At 35.7% G+C, this 21976-nt stretch overlaps 2 protein-coding genes and 1 pseudogene across 2 annotated transcripts; 1 reads left to right on the forward strand and 2 right to left on the reverse strand.

Moving 5' to 3' along the window:
• Positions 1 to 490: 490 nt before the first annotated feature.
• Positions 491 to 3129, forward strand: LOC108982467 (transcription factor bHLH113). Its single transcript, XM_018953857.2, has 5 exons — positions 491 to 1295; positions 1408 to 1536; positions 1732 to 1794; positions 1967 to 2092; positions 2335 to 3129. The coding sequence occupies exons 1-5, from the start codon at positions 984 to 986 to the stop codon at positions 2494 to 2496; spliced, it is 792 nt and encodes a 263-aa protein (XP_018809402.1). The 5' UTR covers positions 491 to 983; the 3' UTR covers positions 2497 to 3129.
• A 314-nt stretch (positions 3130 to 3443) lies between these two features.
• LOC108982468 lies at positions 3444 to 4968 on the reverse strand (annotated as a pseudogene).
• Positions 4969 to 7902: 2934 nt separating this feature from the next.
• LOC108997218 (gallate 1-beta-glucosyltransferase) lies at positions 7903 to 9786 on the reverse strand. The gene has a single exon (XM_018973390.2). It carries the CDS (start codon positions 9655 to 9657, stop codon positions 8125 to 8127), a length of 1533 nt encoding a protein of 510 aa, XP_018828935.2. The 5' UTR covers positions 9658 to 9786; the 3' UTR covers positions 7903 to 8124.
• Between the last annotated feature and the right edge of the window lie 12190 nt (positions 9787 to 21976).

Raw genomic sequence — 21976 nt, forward strand, 5'->3', positions numbered from 1 at the left:
AAGCATAGTATTCCAGGCAGAGCTTCTTATTATTATACTATAAAAGTTGGTGAAGTTTCATATTGAAATTGGACGTTTGTACTACGTGATCGCTGCCCAAGAGGCCCTGATTCCGACAGCTCTCGCATTGCGATGATCCTTCTGGAATGGGACCCAACCCAAATGCTCAGTTTGTCTCTTATTTCTCGGTCACCTCAGCTACGTCCCACGCGCTTCCTACTTGGATTGTGTTTGGATATTGAAATGAGTTGAGTTAAATTGAGTTGAGATGATAAAATATTATTAGAATATTATTTTTTAATATTATTATTATTTTAAAATTAAAAAAAATAAATTATTTATTATATTTTGTATTGAAATTTAAAAAAATTTTAATGATAAATTAAGATGAATTGAAATGATTTTGGAATCCCGGCTGGGCGCAAGACTCCTTTGCATTCAAGAGTCTCATGTAGTATGTACTCGTGCAGTCCTCGTTGAAGTGCCACTCAGTACCGAGGAACAGTGCGTCGGTGGCGAGTCTGAGCATTGATCTATCCGTTTCTGGGGGTGCCAAAGCCGAAACAAATCGACCGGGTTTGGGCAAAAATGCATTGGAAGGCGAAACCACGGTTTTCTCGGGCTGCGTTGATTTGACCGAAGACGCCGAAAACCAACGCCAGCCAGCCCTGGAAAAAGAATGCTCATCACCAGCCACAGCCAGGGTTAAGCGAGCCCTCTAGTTCACATTATAACGGCTCTCACCACGAGGCACGACTCCGCCACAAGCAAACTCAACGAAGTCAGAGACCTATATATTTGCATCTCTAATAAGAAGCTTCCGCTGTTTTAAGCTTGAAACCAAACACAAAGTTTCCTCTCTCTCTGTTTTTGTTTCTTTCTTTGTGGTCTCTTTCTCTGTCTCGCTGAACATTAAACACACAAAAAAGGCTTAAATCTTGGGCTTTTGCTTAATTGGTTTGGCGGAAGATTAGAGGGTTTCGATGGCGGGGAATGAGGGATTTGGGGGGGACCATCTCACAGGGGAAATTAGTTTCTCACAGTTACTGTTGGCAGATGATGATGGCGATGTTGCTGTAGGTCTTGATGTGGACCGGTCCTTAAATTACTCTGTTTTTTCCTCTGGAAAGCCTCCCAAAATGCTCTGCTTCGGGAACTGCGATCAACAAGAAGCGGAGCTAGTATATCCTGAGACTACAAGGACTCCCAAGAAATCAGGGGTCACGTGCAGTGACTCCTCCTTAGCTTCTTCCAGCAACAACGGCAGTATAAACACTTTGTCAAAATCTTTTGTAGTGAGAATGCAAATTTCCCAAAGTTACTATTTTGGTTTCGTTTGACAGACAAAAAGAAGATCTTCTTGAATGGGTTTATTTTCAATTTTCATTTTCCTTTGTAATTCTGTAGAAAAAGCGAATTGGGTCGGGCCAGGAATCCGTGCAATGCACCAACACCATCACCCCAGCTGTGGCGACAGGTCAGAGAACATCTAAAAAGAAGAAAATGGAGAATCCCACGCCGGTCGGCCATGCAAAGGTTAGGCAAATCAAGATGGATGATAAAATTTGTCCTCTTCCTTTCGGACTCCCTCTGTCGCACACCCAAGCTTCTTTTTTTTTTATTTTTTTGCAGTATTTTGTTGAGCAAATGTGATAAACAAGGCTATTCTTCGGATATATTATTTCGCGAGTAATGGTGTTGTTTTGCTTATCGGCTCTTTTGAAATCACAGAGGAAAGAGAAGCTAGGAGAAAGAGTCGCAGCATTGCAGCAGCTTGTTTCTCCCTTCGGCAAGGTAGAATGTCAAATTCAAATACATTATCTAGAAAAATAGATTTGCATTTCAAGTCCATGCAAGTCTTTCCTTTTTCTTTTTGGTTGAAATCTATGCAAAGCTGAAGTACGATATATGAGAATGGCTTGCGGAGACCTTTGGAAATTGAAACTCTGAAATTGAAATGGTGCAGACAGATACGGCCTCAGTGCTGCACGAAGCGATGGGATATATCAGGTTTCTGCACGACCAGGTTCAGGTTCTGTGCTCCCCTTACCTTCAGCGACTGCGCTCTTCACCGGAACTCCGACCTCTACCTGTACGTAGCAAAGCGCATCCTTCTCAAATTTTTAATTTTTTCTTTTCGCCTCTTTCATCGTTGGAATAAAGTCACAACATCCTTTTATTTTCTACCAATTTGCATTTATCGGGTTTTTAATTACGCACATTACATTTCTGGAATCGTGAACAATGTGAGATTTCTCAGACCAGAAGGCACTTGTTTTGTCTTTTATAGCATTTTCCGTTAGTTTTTACTGTCATATTCTGTGGTGACGATAGGATGACGGAGAAAACGGAGAAGAAGCAAGAAAGGACTTGAGGAGCAGAGGGCTGTGCCTTGTTCCAGTGGAATGCACCGCACACGTGGCGAACAGCAACGGTGCTGATTTTTGGTCGCCTGCTGCCATGGGGAACAAAGTTACGTTGTCGACAAAGCAGTGAGAATACTCGTGTCAAACTCTGCTTTTTTGTAAATGGCGGCCCATATCTTTTTCTTTTCTTGGCAATATGGTGGCCAAATTTCACTCACAACGGTTCTGAACAAGGACAGAAATGGTGAAGAAAGGAATAGGAATCCAACACCTCACGCTTATAGCTTAGTTTTTTGCGGGTATTTTTCATTTAAGTGTGGGATGTTTTTCATAAAATGTGAGGTGTTGAACGGTGAATAATTGATTGATGGAAAAAAAAATTCTAAAAAGAAAAGAAAAAGAAAAAAGGCATTAAGGAGATAGCTAGCTAGAAGAATCAAAGCTGGCACATGGTTAGGAAGGAATTAGTAGCTGAAAAAAGAAGTTTTGTTTTGTTGTTTTCGATTCCTTTCGGCCTTTCGGGAGAAGACGTGTGGTTTTGGGTGTGGGAACTGGGAAGGCCTTTACCAGGGGCATAAACCTACAGATTTCCCAATGCGATTTTGAGAAAAGCAGGTTCTGTTCATCCCTTTCGTGCAGTAGTTCTCTCGTCTTAGCAGTTTATAGATCGCAAAGTAGGAATGATATGGTTAAAGTTAAATCTTGTTTGTAGCTGTACAATCTTTAAATAATTATGCGGAAAATGAAATTGATGTGAGGTGCAATAGCACTTAAGTTGCCATTAAAACCTCCCGAAGACTTACGGATTAAAGAAGCGGAGGATATAACACTACCATGGATTGTTTAACTTTATACGCTCGAAATAACGAAGCAAATGTGGGTGAAATAGCTAGGAATAAGACATAGATTAAAAAAAGATGAAAAAGATAGTATATAGGAACTACTCAACAAGACCAAACCTATTTCCAATGAAAAATGATAAATGCAAATAACTTTTACTTTACTAGTTTTTTTTTAAATAATGAGTATTTTTATAAAAAGTACACTCATTTTATAACATGTTTTAGCTTGCTTTTATTTAACCATGACAAGCATAATTAAATGATCTCAAACAATACAGTAGCGCTAGCCATTTTACGTTCAAAAACCCTTAACCTTATCTCCAGTTAATACATCCAAGAGCCAAACAAGACCTAAGCCTTGTTATTAATGGGTGATAGCAGCATGTCTCTTCTTAATCTCATCCACAAATGCTATAATATTCTGGTCGGAGGAGCCACCTTCTGCCACCGCCTCATTTGCAGCCCTCTTCCATTCCATGGCATTACGCTTCATTTCCTCTGCCTTGGGTCCCATCATTGCCTCCAACAAGCACTTCTCGATCTCATCTCTCAAGATCACTCTGTTTTCAGCCAGGCCACGGGATAATCTCATCCCTTCTCCAAATACATCGCCCAAGAATTTTGCATTAGTAACCTGATCACCCCACAGTGGAAATGCCACTACTGGCACGCCCAAGGTGAGGGCTTCCATGGAGGAGTTCCACCCACAGTGGGTTAGGAAACAAGCAACCGAAGGGTGAGTTAACACCTCTTCTTGTGGACTCCATTGTATTACCTTTCCTCTATTCCCAACTTTTTCCATGAAACCGTCTGGCAGAACATGGGGCTTGAGAATGGAATGTTCTTTGGGAGGTGGTTTCATTACCCCCAAAAACGAGATCTCAGAATTTAAGAGCCCGTAAGCAAGCTCATTCACTTGTTCTTGTTCGATGTAGGCAATACTGCCAAAGGAGATGTATGCGACGGATGCGGGGGGCTTTGTGTTGAGCCACTCGATGCAATCATCGGCTTTCAATAAGTCACCACGGATACTTGTTTTTGGTGCTTTGGGATTGAAGAACAAGGGGCCGACTGGCTTGACCATGCAGAAATTGGACATGTAGTCAACAATCTCGTGCTCGAGCTCCCGGAAAGTGTCCATCAGTACGCAGAATGGTATCGATAAGTTCTTGGACTGGCCTAGGATGAGCTTCCCTAACATTTGAAAGGGACTAGAAGGGGGCAAGAAGTCGGGAACTTCGTCGTATTTTAAGAGAGGCAAGCAGGGCAATTGAACATCAATCTTGGGCTCGGTTTGAGAAGGGAAAGGCAATAGGTTATGGAAATAATAAACAGAAAAGACTGCACAGGACTGAACCCAAAGGACGGCATTAGGAATGCCATGGGACAAAAGAATTGTTTATAAGACATGAAACGGGACGATCCTCATCGGCATGTTTCTTGATTATTTGGTGAAGTGCGTCCTTTCCAGCAAGCTCGAGCTGAGGCAAGAAGTCAGTCAGGTCATTCCGTCTAGGCTCGTCCTCTTCCCAACCATCTTCGAAAAACTCAAACCTTATAAAACCATCTCCCACCGCCGTGGCTTGGTCAGTGATATTGCTATTGGCTTTCCTCATGTCTTTGCCAAACTTTTCGGTGGTGGTGAAGGTGACAAGGAGACCATCGGCAGCAAGTCTCTTGCCCATTTTGAGCAAAGGGTTAATGTGGCCATGGGATGGGAAGGACACAAGGAGTACATGAGTGGGAGCCTCTGATCCCATTGTATTTCGAAATATTATATACAGAAGTCACTGTTTATTGAAGCCAATTTTGCACACATTAGGTGTCAAAATATACATCACATGTTTGAGAGGGAAAACGAGAGAGAGAGAGTAGAGAGGAGAGAGAGAGAGCAGAGATGATAGAGAGAACAAGAGAGAGAGTGAGAGTGAGAGTGGAAATGAGAGACGAGAGAGAGAGCGGAGATGAGAGAGAGAACGAGCGAGAGATGAGAGAGAGAGCGAGACAAGAGAGATGAGAGAGAGAGCAGAGATGAGAGAGAGAGAGTGACGATGAGAGAGATCGAGATGAGAGAGAGCGGAGATGAGAGAGAGAGTCGAGGAGAGAGAGAGAGCTCGAGATGAGAGAGAGAAACGATGAGAGAGAGAGTCGAGGAGAGAGAGAGCCCAAGATGAGAGAGAGAGTCGTTCTGATGAGAGAGAGGATGAGAGAGATCTGATGAGAGAGAGAGCGTCGAGATGAGAGAGAGAAACAATGAGAGAGACGATGGGAGGGATGAGAGAGACGGGAGAATCCGTCTGGTGAAAAAAAAAAAAGAAATACATAGACTATAAGCATCCATGTAGTGAGTGCATTGTGTGCACCCACTACAGTGGATGCTGTGTAGCAGCTCTCTTGTATTTCTTGGTGGTTTGTGCATGAGAAGATAAAACCAAGCTCGTGTTTAGTAGAAACTTACGAGTGTGGCTGAAACGTAGATAAGGCGAGTGTGGCTGAAAGCTGCGAGTTTTTATTAATAAAGAATAATTGTTTTACACTTTTTAAATTTATATAAAATTTGTCTATTTTTATAACTTGTACAATATATTTCTCTTTATAAATTGCCTCTTGGTAGTTAGAAGAATGATCTCATTATTGGCTGATTTGAATAATGAGATTAGGTGAAATAGATTTAAATAAAAATTAAAAATTAAATAAAATATTATTTTTTAATATTATCATTATTTTAAAATTTAAAATAATAAATTAAAATAAAAAAAATTAAGTTATTTATTATATATAATATAAAATTTTAAAAAAATTATAATAATAAAATGATATAACACTCCGAAAACAAACGTGTTTTGTAATGGGATGATATCTCCACAGCTTCACGTCTCATTCTTCCTATCACTCAAAGAGTTTAACGTTCGAAAAGTGTACTCCTTTTCTGTCATCAAGCGATGCATTGAATAGTATTGTCATAAAAGAAATATTCTAGTCACAAAAATAATATATAAGAATAATTTTATAAATTAAAATAATTTAATGTGATTTATTAAATTATTAAATTATTTTTATTATAAAATAAATTTATAAAATTAAATAAAATTACATTAATTTATAAAAAATTTGTTATAAAATTTTTTTCTGAATCTAACTCTTCTCTTATCATAAATGGTATTGTCATCTTTTCTGTCAAGCGATGCATTGAATAGTTAATTGACATTCTACTTTCGCAATCAAAGCAGCATAAATGCTTTGAATCTTAGAAAATGGTAATGATACCTTGCGACCCACTGCAACTTGTCTACTATCCAACACCACGTGGAATTTATTTTTCTCTTTCTTTTATCTACATGTCAGATCAAGGCTCTTGCATATTGAAATTCAAACGCAATCTACACCCAAATATTTTCGCACCGCGCCCCTCCTCTCCCCTGCTATTATGCCAACTTTCTTTCATCAATGCCCTGGAGCTCCTGAAGACTACTGTAAACCATGATCTCCACTTCATATTGTGGGACAATCCTCCCAAACAACAACGACTATCAGAGGATGGTAGACAATAATACCCTATTGCGAGAAAACTTGGTAGGAATGAGCCTACTCCTGAGAAGATTGATTTTGAACTTTTGGGTTGCAATGTTGATGGATTTGTGCTTGGTGGATGGTATCATCACCAATAAAATGTAAACATGATTGTTCCACAACAGATCATAGCAAACACTACTAAACTCAGGCCCGATCCAGGTGCTAAATGTAAGAAATGTAAAAATAGTGTATGTAAATCACCAAGAGCAAAACAATGGTGGAGGTTTGGAGAAGATTGTATTTCTATATTTCCTTGTATGTTTTTGTCTGTACAGAGTGTGGCTATTTATAAAATTACATGAATATCACTAGCATACAAAAGAGCACTGTTCTGTGCACTACTAACCAACTTTGTTTTTATAGAAATGAAAAAGGAGCAGATGACAGACAAAAGGATAGAGCTATGCATATAAAACAAAACGTCATGCTTCTGAATTTTCTTCTCTCATTCTCCTTTGTTCGTCCTTTTTCTCTTATCTGCTGACTTGCCATCCAGTGCTGATGTGGCTGAGAGTGACTGTGTTCTTGTCTTTCTAACTCAGCAGCTCCATTGCTCTTCAACACTAAAAGGCTCAAACGCCTCATTAATGGGTTATTGTTAGTTGAGGATTTTTATGCAAATCAATGTGCTTGATAACCATTCATGTGCGTAAAGATGTTTTAAATGGCAATTGAAAATATGATTATTTAAATAATAATTTAATTATTAATTAATATATGATTGGTAGAGATGATGTAAAGTATAGCAAAAATGAATTAGATAAAATAATAATAATGAGTATTAAATTAATAATATTTTATTATTATTTTCACTAATAAATAGATAATTTAATTTAAAAATATATTTAATTTATATATTACTAAAAAGATAAAAATAAGTAGGTAGTGTAGAGGATGATAAATTTATATATAACTAAAATCTTGTGACAATTACCCGCGTCCGAAAAAAATATGGAGTCATAATAATGCAACCATAAAAGCAATTTCAAACCCAAATAAAAGGCCAAGATATACAAAAGCAAATTCGTTTCTGACACAACATAATTATTAGGATTTAGAAGAACAAAACTCGAGCAGAGGTTACATATATAATATAGAAAAATTAAAAAGTCAACGACGACTAAAAGAAGAATAGTGCCCAGACCTAAGTTCTGACTGACCGGCCTGTTTATGCAGCAAAGCCAACTATATATAAATTAAAAAAAATTCAAAAAAGAAAAAGAAAAAGAAGATAAAATAAACAAATACCCAGATCTAAAGGTAAGATCCCAGTTATTTTATTCCACACTTAAATCAGATCCACCTTAATTTCCACCAAATTCCTTAATCTGAGAAGACTCTTATTAGGATGCAACCAGGTTCAGGCTGCCATTTGCCTTTGACTCAACCAGATCTGCAAGTCCATTGGTGGCTGCTGACTTATTGGCTAAGTCTTCAACCCCATTGGCCGTTGTTTTGCTGGTGATTGCTATGCTTCTCTTCCTCACCTCGTCCACAAAGGCTTGGATATTCCGGTCAGACGATCCACCCTCCACCACCGCGGCCTCCGCCTTGGCCTTCCACTGCAACGCGTTCTGCATCATCTCCGCCGCCTTGGCCCCCACCGTCGCCTCCAGTAAGCACCTTTCCACCTCTTCTCTAGTGATCACCTTGTTTTCAGCTTCGCCGCGGCACATTCTCACGCCGGTCTTGAACACATCCACCAAGTAAACTGCGTCCGTAACCTGGTCTCCCCATTGCGGGAACGCCACCACCGGCATGCCTGAGGTGAGCGACTCCATGGTTGAGTTCCACCCACAGTGGGTCACAAAGCATGCAACCGAAGGGTGGGCCAACACTTGCTCTTGTGGGCTCCATTGGACCACCCTGCCATTGTCCCCAGCTTTCTCCAAGAATCCATCTGGAAGAACCAGCAGTTCGTACCCGGAGTCTTTATGAGGTGGCTTCATCACCCACAAGAACGAGACCCCAGAATTCAAGATGCCGTGAGCAATCTCGTCAACCTGGGCTTGAGTCAAGTAGACTACGCTGCCGAAGGAGATATACACCACGGATTGGGGTGGCTTTGAGTCCAGCCACTCTATGCAGTCATCGGCCTTCATGAAATCACCGCGGACGTTTGCGTTCTGAGCTGTGGGGTTCTTGAAGAGAGGCCCGACCGTTTTGATTGGGCAGAACTTGGACGCGTACTCGATGACATCTTGCTCCAGTTCCTGGAACGTGTCCATCAGTACGCAGAAGGGTTTGTCCAAGTTCCTGTACTGGCCCAGAATGGCCCTCCTCAAGAATGGGTACGGAGTGGTTGGGTACAAGAAGCTAGGAACTTCGTCATACTTCAGAAGTGGCATACTTGGCAATTGAACATCAATAAAGGGCTCAGCTTCTGAGGGGAAAGGGACTAACCCGTGGCAATAGTGGTAGTACGCGGAGAAGCACGCACAAGATTGGACCCATAGCATGGCTGAAGGGAGGCCAAGACTATCAGCCACGTCCGAAACCCAAGGAATAAATGGGTTGTTGATTAGGCACGAAATGGGGCGTCCCTGTTCTGCGTTTCTCTTTATCATCTGAGGGAAGATCTCTTTGCCAACGAGCTCGAGTTGGGGCAAGTACAGGTCCAAGTCTTGGCGTCTTGGCTCGTCCTCGTCCCAGCCATCTTCGAAGAATTCGAAGCGGATGAATCCCTCACCAACCGGTGCAGGCTCGTCAGTGATGTTGCTGGCTTTTCGCATCTGCTTGCCAATGCTTTCGGGGGTGGAGAAGGTCACAAGCAAACCCTTTGAAGCAAGGCGTTTGCCAAGCCTGAGTAGAGGGTTAACATGGCCTTGGCCTGGGAAAGATACCAGAAGAACGTGGACTAGAGCTTCGGATCCCATCGTTCCTCGAGCACTTAGTTAATCAAGCCAAGGCAGAAAGGTAAAGAAAGAGAGTTGTTTAAGAAGATTAAGGGTGTTCTGAACAAGGTAGTACTGGCTAGTTAATTGTGTGGGATTGGATGGTGGAGATCATGAGGACTACAAATATATACGGTGAAGAAATGCACAAATTTTTGAATTGGTGGAAATAAGTATGACTGTTAGGTAGCTAAATAATATTATTGAAACTTGAAAGTTTGGTTAGAGTTCGCAACATCAAATGGGATTGTGATCAACTAGCTTATAGCTAGGTAGATAGATATATGGATAGATGGATAGATACGTGTTGAGGGTGCACCATCAACTCGATTGAACTATATATTATCGTCTTACTGATCAACTTTAAATTAACGTATGTTAACCCCACGTAACTTTGTTAATTTACGTAATTATTAATGAATCTCTCCCTTCGATCCCTACAAACACACACATGATATATTATTAGACAATGTTGGTTAAGACTTGAGAGTGCTTCCAGAACATATATATGATTAGTTATAACTATCTCTCATTATACGTACGATGCAACACGTTTTATACACAGGACGCGTGCCTCATGCATTGCAATTTGCATGCGCATCTATAGGTGTTTATATATATATAATATGTGTGTATTTAATTTAATTATCACGAGATCGATCCTCTAATTATTTTTATCATTGAATTCTGAACGCATGCTTAATGATCATAAACTAGGATATTCAAGACTAGCTAGCTTAATTAACCTCATGATACGAATACAGCCGGTTTAAGTCGAGAGTATGTTTATAATTAATGTACATACCCTAAGAGCATTGGCAATATCGGTCTCGTCAAATGAGTGTCATCTTTAAAATTTAATAAATTTATGTTTAAAATCACTGCATTAGATTCAACATACACTAAAATCTTCAACTTTGAGTTACAGTACATTTAAGTTCATCATCTTCAAATTTAAAGACTAACTGTTCACACTCAATAACAATTATAAAATATGAATTGTAAAATATGAAAAAAATAAATTAAAAATATTATTATTAAAAAAATTATTATATTATTATTTTGACTAATCTAATAATTAATCATAAGATTATGATTAGGGTGATTTTAATTTATAAAAAATATATACTTTTTATGAAATTCTAGAAATAAATTCGATGAAACCAAGATATATACTCTATCCATCCAATATCCACGCTCACTGGCCGCATAACAAAAAGAAAATAAAATTAGGTCAGTCTGCATGCTTCCTTTCGATCTGTAGGCTGTAGTACCATCTGCGGCGCATGGCCGGGGGTGATTCACGTTTTTCATTTTTTATTCCCGTACTTAATTAATTTTTCGGACTCTCCAAACTTTCCTCCAGTTTCAACAGTACTTCAACTGTATGTCAATTTTATTCTGAAGTGACGACTATGCTTTTAAGTTGTAAGCCACGTACGGACGTCGGATCACAATGACCTGAACTTAGGAAATCCGACGAAGGCTATGGTGTACGTAAAGCAGAAATATAAGCCCCGATATCTTGGAACATAAAAGATGAGAGCAAAGTGACAAAGAGAATATACATGAGTACTAGTCCAATACCTAACCAGTACCAGTTGCCCGCTAATTACTAAGACATGCATGATGATCTATTGAACAAGGAAAATTATCAGGCAGCCAGGAAACGATCGAGAAAATTTAGTTTTGGAAATAAAACTATACATTAGAAAAAAAGCGTTCTTTTCGGTGGGATTAATTTCTATAATATCTACCTTATGAGAAAAATATTGCGCATCTTAAAAAATTAAATGAATATATGGGACCGATAAGCTGGGAACTACGTACACTGTCCCGCATTTTGCTCTCTTTCTTACAGCGAACTTCGATAACGTAATTAAAGGAGGAAGTGACCGTTTTCTTTCTCATGTTTTGCTATACTTGACATAACTTGACAGTTTGTTGTTCTTGCTTGCCTTAATTTAAGCCATGACAATCGGTTACCACACATACGTTATAATTGGAGGTGTCAATATAAGACACGATTCATGAATCCAATACAAAAAAGATATAAAATTAATAAGTTTGAGTTTGATATTATTGTATTTGGATCAAAACGGGTTGGTCCGTTAAGATAAGATTTATTAATGAGTCAATCCGCTTAACACGAAATCAACCCGTTTTGAACCGTTTAGATTTTATTTGAAAATTATAATTTTATTATTGTTAAGTTGTAATATTGATATTTCTTAGTATACTTATATTTTTATTATTTTTATTGTTGAGATTGTAATTTTAGATCTATGTTCATATTTGTTATTATATATATGATTTATAATATTGGTTTTATTATATGTTAAAATTTAAAAAATATTGATATATATTTTTTAATATTTGTGACTACTAATAAATATAGATTTAAACTTTCATGTGAAATTATATTAATAAAATCAAATGAATTATGCATGTTAACTCAACATATTTATATGAAAGGAGTTTAAATGGATATTGTTTTAATTAATTATTGAATGAATTAAAATAAGTAATACGATATGATTCATTATCTAAATTAGTTGAATTATAATTTAAAAATTTAATAAATTTAACTTAACAGATTAAATTTAAATTAATTTATATAATCGAATATTCATACACATGACACAAACACGATCAAAAACAAAGTCAATCATCACCCATCCCAAAACAAAGAACGAACAAACAATAGATCTTCGAGTACGTACTCCGTAGGGATTCGAGCAAAGGCAAGTTGAAGGCGCGCGGTAAAAAGGACAAATACCAAGCAGTGGATTTAATAATCATGCATTACTTTTGGAATAGCGAACGACGTTATTTATTAATATATGAAATTAAGGTTTTTTTTCTTTTGAGTACGTGAAACAATTATAGTTTTAAAATTTGTTTTGTTTCGATCGATTTTTTTTGTTCTGATATATTATTCGATATATTATGCTTTCTTGTTCTATTTCACTTCAAATTCTGACTCATTCAGGTTCGTTTTGGCCATTCTGATCAAATTCTGGCCGAAATGAATTAGCATTCCGAACCCTAGCTATTTCGTTTAATTCAAACTGTTTTTATAATTTTTTATGCTTGGAAGGCATTTTTATAAATTTTAAATCTAGATAGTATTTAATTAATTCTAAAATATAAAATGAATTTATATAATTTAATTTTTTTTCTAAATTTTAAAATATGTGATCCCCTCATTCTTTTTTTTGAAATGTCATTATTTTTAATAATTTCTCTATTCTTTTATTTATTTTTTTTGTTTTTGTGTCTCAACTCAAATTTGTGATTTTTTCAATATATATATTCATTTTATAAATATTCAATTCTTCCATATATCTACACATATACATGATACATACTTATATATGAATGTATTTATTCTATTAGTTGTTATATAGTTTATATATACATAAATATTTAAATATAGTATATAGTTAATCTTAAAACGATATATCGGAATGTATCGATACAAAAATAGTTCATTCTAGTAATACTTAAACTGGAATTGGATCAGAATTTAAAACATTGGATACAATATCGATGCGCATCATCATGATCGTCTAGTCGTTGACATGTTGTTGCCTCTATTGCCTCATTGAAAAAGAAGGATTAAAAAAAATATTGTGCGCCAATATTGCAACTGTAAGCTGCAGCCTTGGAGACAATAGAAGAACAGGCATGACTCGCTGCTCCGTGCAGCTAATTTTTGAGGTCCCATCAAATTTTCCTAGCTATATACTTAGAAGTCAAATAAGGCTGTCAAACAAGTACTATTTTGTCAATACCAGATTAATTCATTTCGAATCGATCGGATAGTTAGTTACGTACAGTTATGAAGTGGGCATGCATGTGATGTGCCATGCTTGATGCAGCCTTTTCGACCTGTACTTTCCCTGGAATAATACACATCATGCATGCAATATGCAGCGACTTAACCATATATAAAAGATCAATCCTTCCCTGCATTCCGAGCTATATATATATATATATATATATAGAGAGAGAGAGAGAGAGAGAGAGAGAGAGAGAGAGGGGGGGGTGGGGGGATCGATGCCTTGTATAGAATGTTCTGAAAGAATCAAATTACGTAGAATCCCAATACATATAATTTGCAACAAAAGGTTAAATTAAATGAGAGAATAGCTGAGATCATGTCAGTGGCCGTCTGTTTTTTTGCAAGATGGTACAACCATCGGTCCAAAGATGATTTGTATTAAAGCTGACTGAATTATGAATATTACTTGGAAAGTTTAGTACCATATATATATATATATAGTTAGTTGACATGCTCTTGAGAGTGGTGGTGTCCACCAGATTATTAGATAGTTAGTTGACATGATCTTGAAGATTGGTATAAAAGGAAGTCTAAAAGAATATGCATGGGAATTAATTATTTGTGCTAGCTAGCTATAGATGATCTTAATTAGCTGGGTGCCTCCGCCTCGTTTTAGAATTTTGGTGGGGATTTAGACCTCCTGATTTGTTCGCATGAACTAGGTTGGGTTTGGATAGACACTTCAGATGAGATGAGATGAGATGTATTAAATAGTAGTTGAATAAAATATTGTTAGATATAATTTTTTAATATAATTTTTATTTTGATATTTGAAAATGTTGAATTATTTATTATATTTTTGTATGAAAATTTAAAAAAATTGTATTAATGATATGAGATAAGATGAGATGAGATAAGAAGTTTTATGTATCCAAACCCAGACTCTCAGCTCCCGGATACCTTCCTTCATGCACGCCTTTCAAAGAATATATGAGTTTGTGAAGTATTTATGAAAGAAAAATATAAACACACATAATTTTTTACAACACTTTATACTAATATTTTAAAATGAGAGGTATTTTTATAAAATATCTTATAAAACTAACATCATTTTATAAAAATACCCTTATTTTATAACATGTATTGTAAAATATGATGTAAAATATGTTGTGTAGATATCATTATTCTAAAAAGAATGGGATTAGCAATATTTGCCAGTCTAGATAGAATATTGTTAAATTTTTGTTTCAATTTGAGGGTTTTAAATAAATGAGAAATAAATACATAAAATTAGTTGTATAGTATATATAATTTATTATTGGTCATGGTAATTTTTAAAATAATCTTAAATACTCAATTAATAAATATTATAAACGATTTCATGTATTTATTTTCCTCACTTAAAATGTTTAAATTTGCTTAAGAGGTCTTGATTCACAAAGAAATATTACATGATCTCACTTTTTCATTTTTACTGTTGCAATCGCTTTTCTTCATCAGTCAAAAACTATATCCCGGTCTCACAAGAATGTTTGTTGCAACCGAACATCATGTGTATGTACTGCACGTTACTTGATGTTTTTGTTCACATATGTATAAAATAATAAATGATTAGACCCAAGCATGAGCTGACTGCATTAATAACCACGGGTCACGTACATTTTGCCGTCTGGCATGCAGTTGAAAATAGACAATATTAATGTCTACAAATATTAAAATATATGTCTTAAGATGTCGTGAGTAATTAATTAATCTGGTTGGTTATCAAGCGGCAAGAACGTGCATGATGATGCATGCTTGAAGAATAACAAAAATTAAATGTTTTGAGAAGGAAGGATTAAAAAAAGAGAAATAATATTTACAATCGTGAGTATGTAAGTATTATATAATTATTTTAAAAAAAATAAATATAAAATTTAAATGATAATAAATTAATTTTTTATAAATAATTTTTTTTTAAATAATTATATAATATTTATATATTTTATGATTATATATAATATTATTTTTTAAAAAATAAAGTGGAAAGATGGTTGGAGAGAAGATGGTTGTGTAGCAGTTGTATTTGTCCAGAAGCAGAGAGACGTGGCCTGCGGGTGAGGGGAAAAGTAGCTATTCAATATCCGAACAGATCATGACATGGACTTGGGAAGTGAAAATCGATCCTTTTGGTTCAGATAAGTATCATCCCTAGCTAGTTAGGAGAGACGTGTGTGCCATGTGGCTCCAACTACCGTTGGCGTTGGGGGCTTCAACGTTCACCAGACTCGTGCATGGATAGATCTAGTCATCAAGAGGGAAGGCAGTAGTGTGTGCCTTTTAAAATAAAATAATGTTATTTATCATTTTTATTTTTATTTTTATTTTTATTATTTTATGATGTAATATTAAATAATTAATTTATAAATAAAATATAATAAATATTATTCAATTATCTAATATCACATAATGAAATGATACGAAAATGATGAATAAATTTGTTGTTTAAAATATTTCACTCATTTATCTACGTGCCAACAAAATAAATGAGTATATATGTATGACAGTACTATATTAATTTAAAAGTCATAGATTTAGATTTATGCTGAAATTTAAAAGTAAAACTCCAAATCTTGTATAAGCACAAAATTTTTCTTTAGATTTTAAAAGCCAAGTTTTTTTTTTTTTTTTTTAATTTCCTTAAAAAAAACTACATATTATTTTTCAGATTTTCGTAGGAGAACCAAGAATTTGAGTTGGATTAATAAGATGTTTTTCATATTTTTTTAGGAAGGTTTAGAGGTTTTTCCAAATTTTTATTTTTATTTATTTGGGATTCAAAGTGGGCTTTTTTATTACAATGGCCCGCGCCAATTAGATCTCCAAGCGGACTAAATTGAGAGGATATATATGTTTGATTGTTGAATTAAATTTACTTATTTTAAATTAATTATTGATGATTGATGAGATATTTTTAATTTTCTATAAAAAAAAATTAAACCCATTTCAACCTACTTTATACATTTCAACTTAAAAAATTAAATTCATCTCAACTTAAAATAATTACACTCATTTCAATGAAATTCATAAAATATTACTATTTATAACTCATCTCAACATCCAAACGCAACTCTTTGATTTGTCTCCATGTACGTACTAGTACCAGTAGCCAAGATTGGTCTTACGGTCATAAGGCATGCTTATATATAGGCCATGATCAGAGAAAATTAGTAGTTACATTCTTCATACTGGAGTTGTTGAGGAGGGAATTAAGAAGACAAATGCTTATAGCTTACTGAAATATTCAGTGACGGTTTGGTGTAGTGCATAGGTTATAATATTGATACATCATACACGTATGTATGCATGTGCACGTGTGTATATATATATATATATATATATAGAGAGAGAGAGAGAGAGAGAGAGAGAGAGTTTTCATTTGTGCTCCGACGAAGCACAATTTCATTCTTAATTATATATTAATTATTATGGACATCTTTTTGGGCCCGGGGGAGGGGTTTATGGTAAGATTTGAATGAAAACAACATGATCCAGTAGTCTAGTGGCCCGGAAGGCCTGTTTCAACTAACTCCTCCTGGACCAATTTTCCCGATCGAGTTAACAAACAAGGACATAATAACAACAGCATAATGAACATGGATATTATTATGTAAGACGCGTGCTTGGCACCATATATTAGGATGTGACCACAATTCAGTCCGTCCATAATTAAAATCTATCAAACTTTTATAGAAAGAATTAGTTGAAAATCACCCTGTAATTAACTCTAACGCGTAGTATGGTCGGCTTTTTTTTTTTTTTAGACGCAGGGTGGGTATAGTTCAAGGCAAATACACCCATATATATACATATATATATATATATATGTATATATGTATATATCTGCTCATTCATGAAAAATTTATATAAAATAAAAATATGTATTATTTTATATAATCCTAGCTAGCTAACTCGAGTCTTTCTTAGCCTTTTTTAATCTCATGACGCCGTATGCCCTAAACTCTTTTTCTAATTCGATGCCTTAATTAATTCGTACCATAAGCTAGCTAGCTCCAATTAATGTCTCGTTTCTTCGTCTCTTGATCTTCAGTATCTCCTGCGCCACAATCATTCCAATTTTTTTTCTTCTTCTCTTCTTTTTTTTTTCATCTTCTCATGCCTTACATATACTTACACTCTCACCTAGCTCTCTAGTATTTAATTTCGTTTTCTTCAGTCATTTTTTGTTTGTCACATTTTTTCAATTTTTAATTTGATCATTGGTTTTATTTATTTATTAGTATATAGATTTGATTTTTATTTTTGAAAATAACCAAACGAGGAGCTTGTCCTAACGCCGTTGCCGGCAGCGGGATTTCATCTTATCTGTAATGGGAAGCGCGCCGGGGTGGGGGGAACCCAAAGGGGCGGGAAGCACCATTAGTCATGGAAGGCTCAATAATTATTTTCCAAACCTCAAACCTTTTTTAATAAAAAAAGGAAAAAGTATTACATTCACGACATGACTTAGCTTACAACAAGAGAACTCAATTAAGGGTACTGATTTATTGGACTCTAATTAAACTTCACAACCACATGTTACAGATATATCTCATTACCAAAACAAGTTTGGCCACGTAACATGACGAAGATACGGAGAATGTAAACACATCTATAACTACCTGCAGTGCATTTTATGTAGTTCCAACAATATGCAGTTAGCAGCATATATCTATATATATATATATATATATATATGTTGGAATAATATTAAGCATATACGTGTGTGTGTGTGTGTATAAGGCAGGCCTTTTATTTGGAACGACAATAATGGAGGATTACTGGTAATTGCTAGGAACATTCTTATGCCCCTCACCGGGACTTGGACCAGAGCGGTCAATTGCCCCCGAAGTTGGAGGGTATTTATATTTATGTTCTCCAACACCCGCGCTTAACCCTGTACTAGTCAGTTGCACCACCCCCTTAGATAATTCTTCAAAGACAGTACCGTCAGTCTCTGCAGCATGATCACCTGCAGGAAACTCTCCTCCATTCAGTACTGACCGTACTGGTTCTGCAACATAAATGATGCAGCTCAACCAAAGGAGAACAAGCAGAATAAAGGGCAAGCTGGTGGTAGGTAGTTTGAATGCTTTAGCCATGCTTAGCTAGCTAGAGATGGATGTTAATTTGGAGCTACTCAGGCGTAGGAAATTGATATTATTCTGAGTGTGTATGTGCGCTGGGCTGCCTTGGAAAAGAATGCCAAGTTGGTGCTCTATTTATACTATTTTGATCAGGAGGAGGTAGCTTGTTTCTGAAATATTGCAACGTCGCTTAAAGATATGTGTGAATATACTTGTGTATTTGGAACTCATGAGATGTCTCCACCTGTAGTTCATGCTGGGCTACCAAAAAAGGTAAGACTCATCGCAAAAATGGAACTTGAAGGTGGATACACACGTAAAAGACTATTTTCGAAAACGACAGCTCTATTAGTCGTTAGAGTCAGGCAAGGTCTTTCTTGCTGCGTAAATCAGCTCTATACACACATATATTTGCCGCTACTAATTGTAGTCCGATCTGCCTCAAATCAAAGAAGAAATAAACCATAAAAACGATTGTACCTATACTCGGTTCAATCCATCGATCCAAACTCGGTTATCTAAGTTAATATATAAAAAAGGAGAAAAAAGCGTGAAGGTAATTAATTTAATTACCCAGGTAACGTTGGAACGACAGCTAGCATTAGATCATAATATATGGTTTAGATGAAGTCCAAAAATTGTCTTTGAAGTTGCCCGACAAGAAGGTTAAATTCTCAATCTATCAGCATGCATGCACCATGTTACAGTGTAAATCCAGCACAGAAATAGACGCCACTAATTAAGACTCTGCAGTCAACCACAGTGGAATGTGGCGTACCAAGAAATTGCTTAATTGAATTGGTTCGTGCATGCATGTGACGTTGTGATCGAGCTAGGTTGTGACTAAATGGGGTGACCCCAAACCATATACATATGTAAGCAATTGATCAGCTGGTGGATTTTTCAAGAATAATAGAGAATATTCATTGATCAATAATCAATAATCAGGGATTAGATCAACATGAGCTAGTATAATTAATATAAATGGCAAAACCAGAGAAAAAGGATGCATGGAATTAAGGCTTTTGGGTTATATATAATGGAACTGTACGAGGGGAGAAATTTCGAAGATCTTCGGAGCATACAGTATTGTTATAGATCATTTAACAATTCTATAGACTGGTGGACTTCTTGGAAAAATAAATTAATGGGAAAGAAAAGAGGCTAAATCACGTTAGTGAGCCAACAAATTAATGTTAGTACTGTGCGTAAGGGGTAGTACTGCTCCAAGCAACTATGACAATTTGGATCTTTAACAAATTTAGAAGGTGGTGGATAGAACATTTACATTGCGTATAAGCTAGCTATAGATCAGCCTAACAAATTGTGACTACTTTAATTTCTTCCCATCTTCAAATTACATTAATGAATTAGTACTGTGATTAGCAACTTGGCAGTCAACAAAAAGTTGCATAAAATTTTCTTTTCGAATTCGAATGGTGCATTTGAGAATGATGCCATTGAATGGATATATTTTTGTGTAGTTTCTAGAAATATTCATTAATGGGCATCTAATATTGTCCTAAAAATTAACGTAAATATATATATATAGTAATAAAAATAGTACTGCTCCACTTGAGGTAAATTAATGATCTCTCTCGCTCTCTGTGCATAATCCTAATGTTCTTTAACAGACCTGTGCACTAGGTTATTCATCTTTTATTTGAGACGATGATCATGGAGCTAGCCAACTCGGGAGCTTCCAGGTTCACCATAGAAACCTCAGGCCCAGATCCCAAGCACATTAATTATAAGATCAAATGTGATCTTATTTTCATGAACAGGGTTTTGTTCATTTCTTTTTCTTGGATCGATCAGGCCGTTTTGTTTGGAATGTGTTGCTTGGAAGTGGCATGGATAATGTGGGCGGGCCAGAGAAGCGACGTATTGGTTGCAAAAGTACTTAATCCGCTTCTAATTTTTGACGTATGGTTTTGATATTGAGAAGTCGTAGATTGGGAGGCTGAGCTTTGATAAAGATCATAACTCTCAATCCGGATAAGTCATCGGCATGGTTGTCTTTGAAGCTGTTTAATTAGCGATGGACCGATGGTGGAAATGAGAGAGCCCTAGCTACAGAGCATGTCTTTCTCCTTTCGTGGGATAGACTATTTCTGGAAGAAAGATGAAAATTGTGAGGTTTTTTGCAGGCAGGAGGTTACATGATTCAGATTAAGGCCCTCCAAGGAGGCCGGCCGGGGCATGGGTTCTTCGTAACAATCTAGGTCATTTTATGATTTAGCAAATGCTTGGATTATCACATATGTCATGACAGTGAAACGCCAATTAATTCTTTTTTAAAATTTGAGAATCATGTATTGACCACTATAACATTAACACGCATTAGCTTGCGTTGGTTTTGCATGTTTTTATTTTGTGGAGTTCATGAATAACTGTTGGGATTTAGCAATGACAAAACCGAAGACATGCACACATATTTACTGGGCTTACACTTTTTAGCTTTCCAATTAGTCCAGAGACGTCTCGGTCCATTAGCTTTCACAAACACAGGCGGCATACTCATGCTTACCCTTATATATGTATGTTGCTTTTGGGCCAGACCTTCCTTCAAAGTTTTCTTAGCCATCTTTGTAACGGGCTTAGCTATTCTCTCAACTAAAATTTGACTAAAAAATACATTTTTTCTAATTTAGTTAACTATTTTTCAATAATGTAAAATAATAAATTCTCTAAATTTATCATTATTCTATTTAAAGATCTATTTATAATTTTCATATATACAAATAGATAACAAATTCAACCCAACCAGAGGGTTATCCTAGTTAATAAATTTAAACAATCCCAAATTGGAAACTATAAACTCATAGTTTTTAATTTTATGCTAGTATTGACATTCGATTCTAAATTGAAAAACATGACTGCTGCCCATTTGAATATTTATCAATAAGTCACAAACTTGTTTTTTCCAAAATAAAAATTAATATTGCAAGGTCTCTCAAAATATATATATATATATATATATATTTTTTTTACCTGCAAGAATTGAAATGGCTCAAACTGTAAGAAATGAGAGAGGCGGAAGGAAATAGTGGGAAAAATAAAATAATAAAAAAAAATGTTTGGCCAGCCAGTTTCACTGGCTATGTTTGGCCAGCCAAAAAGTTGCAAGCTAAATTTACTATAATTTTGTTGAATTTGTACGTTATGCGATATGTTTTGTGCTGGCTATTCAAGTTTTGGCATAAAGAAATTACATGAAAATAAATCTATAAATTGATATAGTTCATTGTGATACGTCAGATTATAAAATTATTTTTATTATAAAATAGATCTAACGAATCCTATAAAATCACGTCAATTTGTATGTTTATTTTTATATAATATCTTTATATTTGTAATAATTCTCTTTATCTATGGCTAGATCACA

Source organism: Juglans regia, chromosome 16 (genome assembly GCF_001411555.2).
Source record: "Juglans regia cultivar Chandler chromosome 16, Walnut 2.0, whole genome shotgun sequence".
Lineage (NCBI taxonomy): Eukaryota > Viridiplantae > Streptophyta > Magnoliopsida > Fagales > Juglandaceae > Juglans > Juglans regia.

Bases quoted from the DNA above. Each gene is read 5' to 3' on its own strand.
- LOC108982467 (XM_018953857.2), top strand. From the start codon at position 984: ATGGCGGGGAATGAGGGATTTGGGGGGGACCATCTCACAGGGGAAATT. The intron at 1,296-1,407 runs GTGAGAATGCAA...GTAATTCTGTAG, and splicing joins CTTTGTCAAAATCTTTTGTA to AAAAAGCGAATTGGGTCGGG. The intron at 2,093-2,334 runs GTACGTAGCAAA...TGGTGACGATAG, and splicing joins CGGAACTCCGACCTCTACCT to GATGACGGAGAAAACGGAGA.
- LOC108997218 (XM_018973390.2), bottom strand. From the start codon at position 9,657: ATGGGATCCGAAGCTCTAGTCCACGTTCTTCTGGTATCTTTCCCAGGC.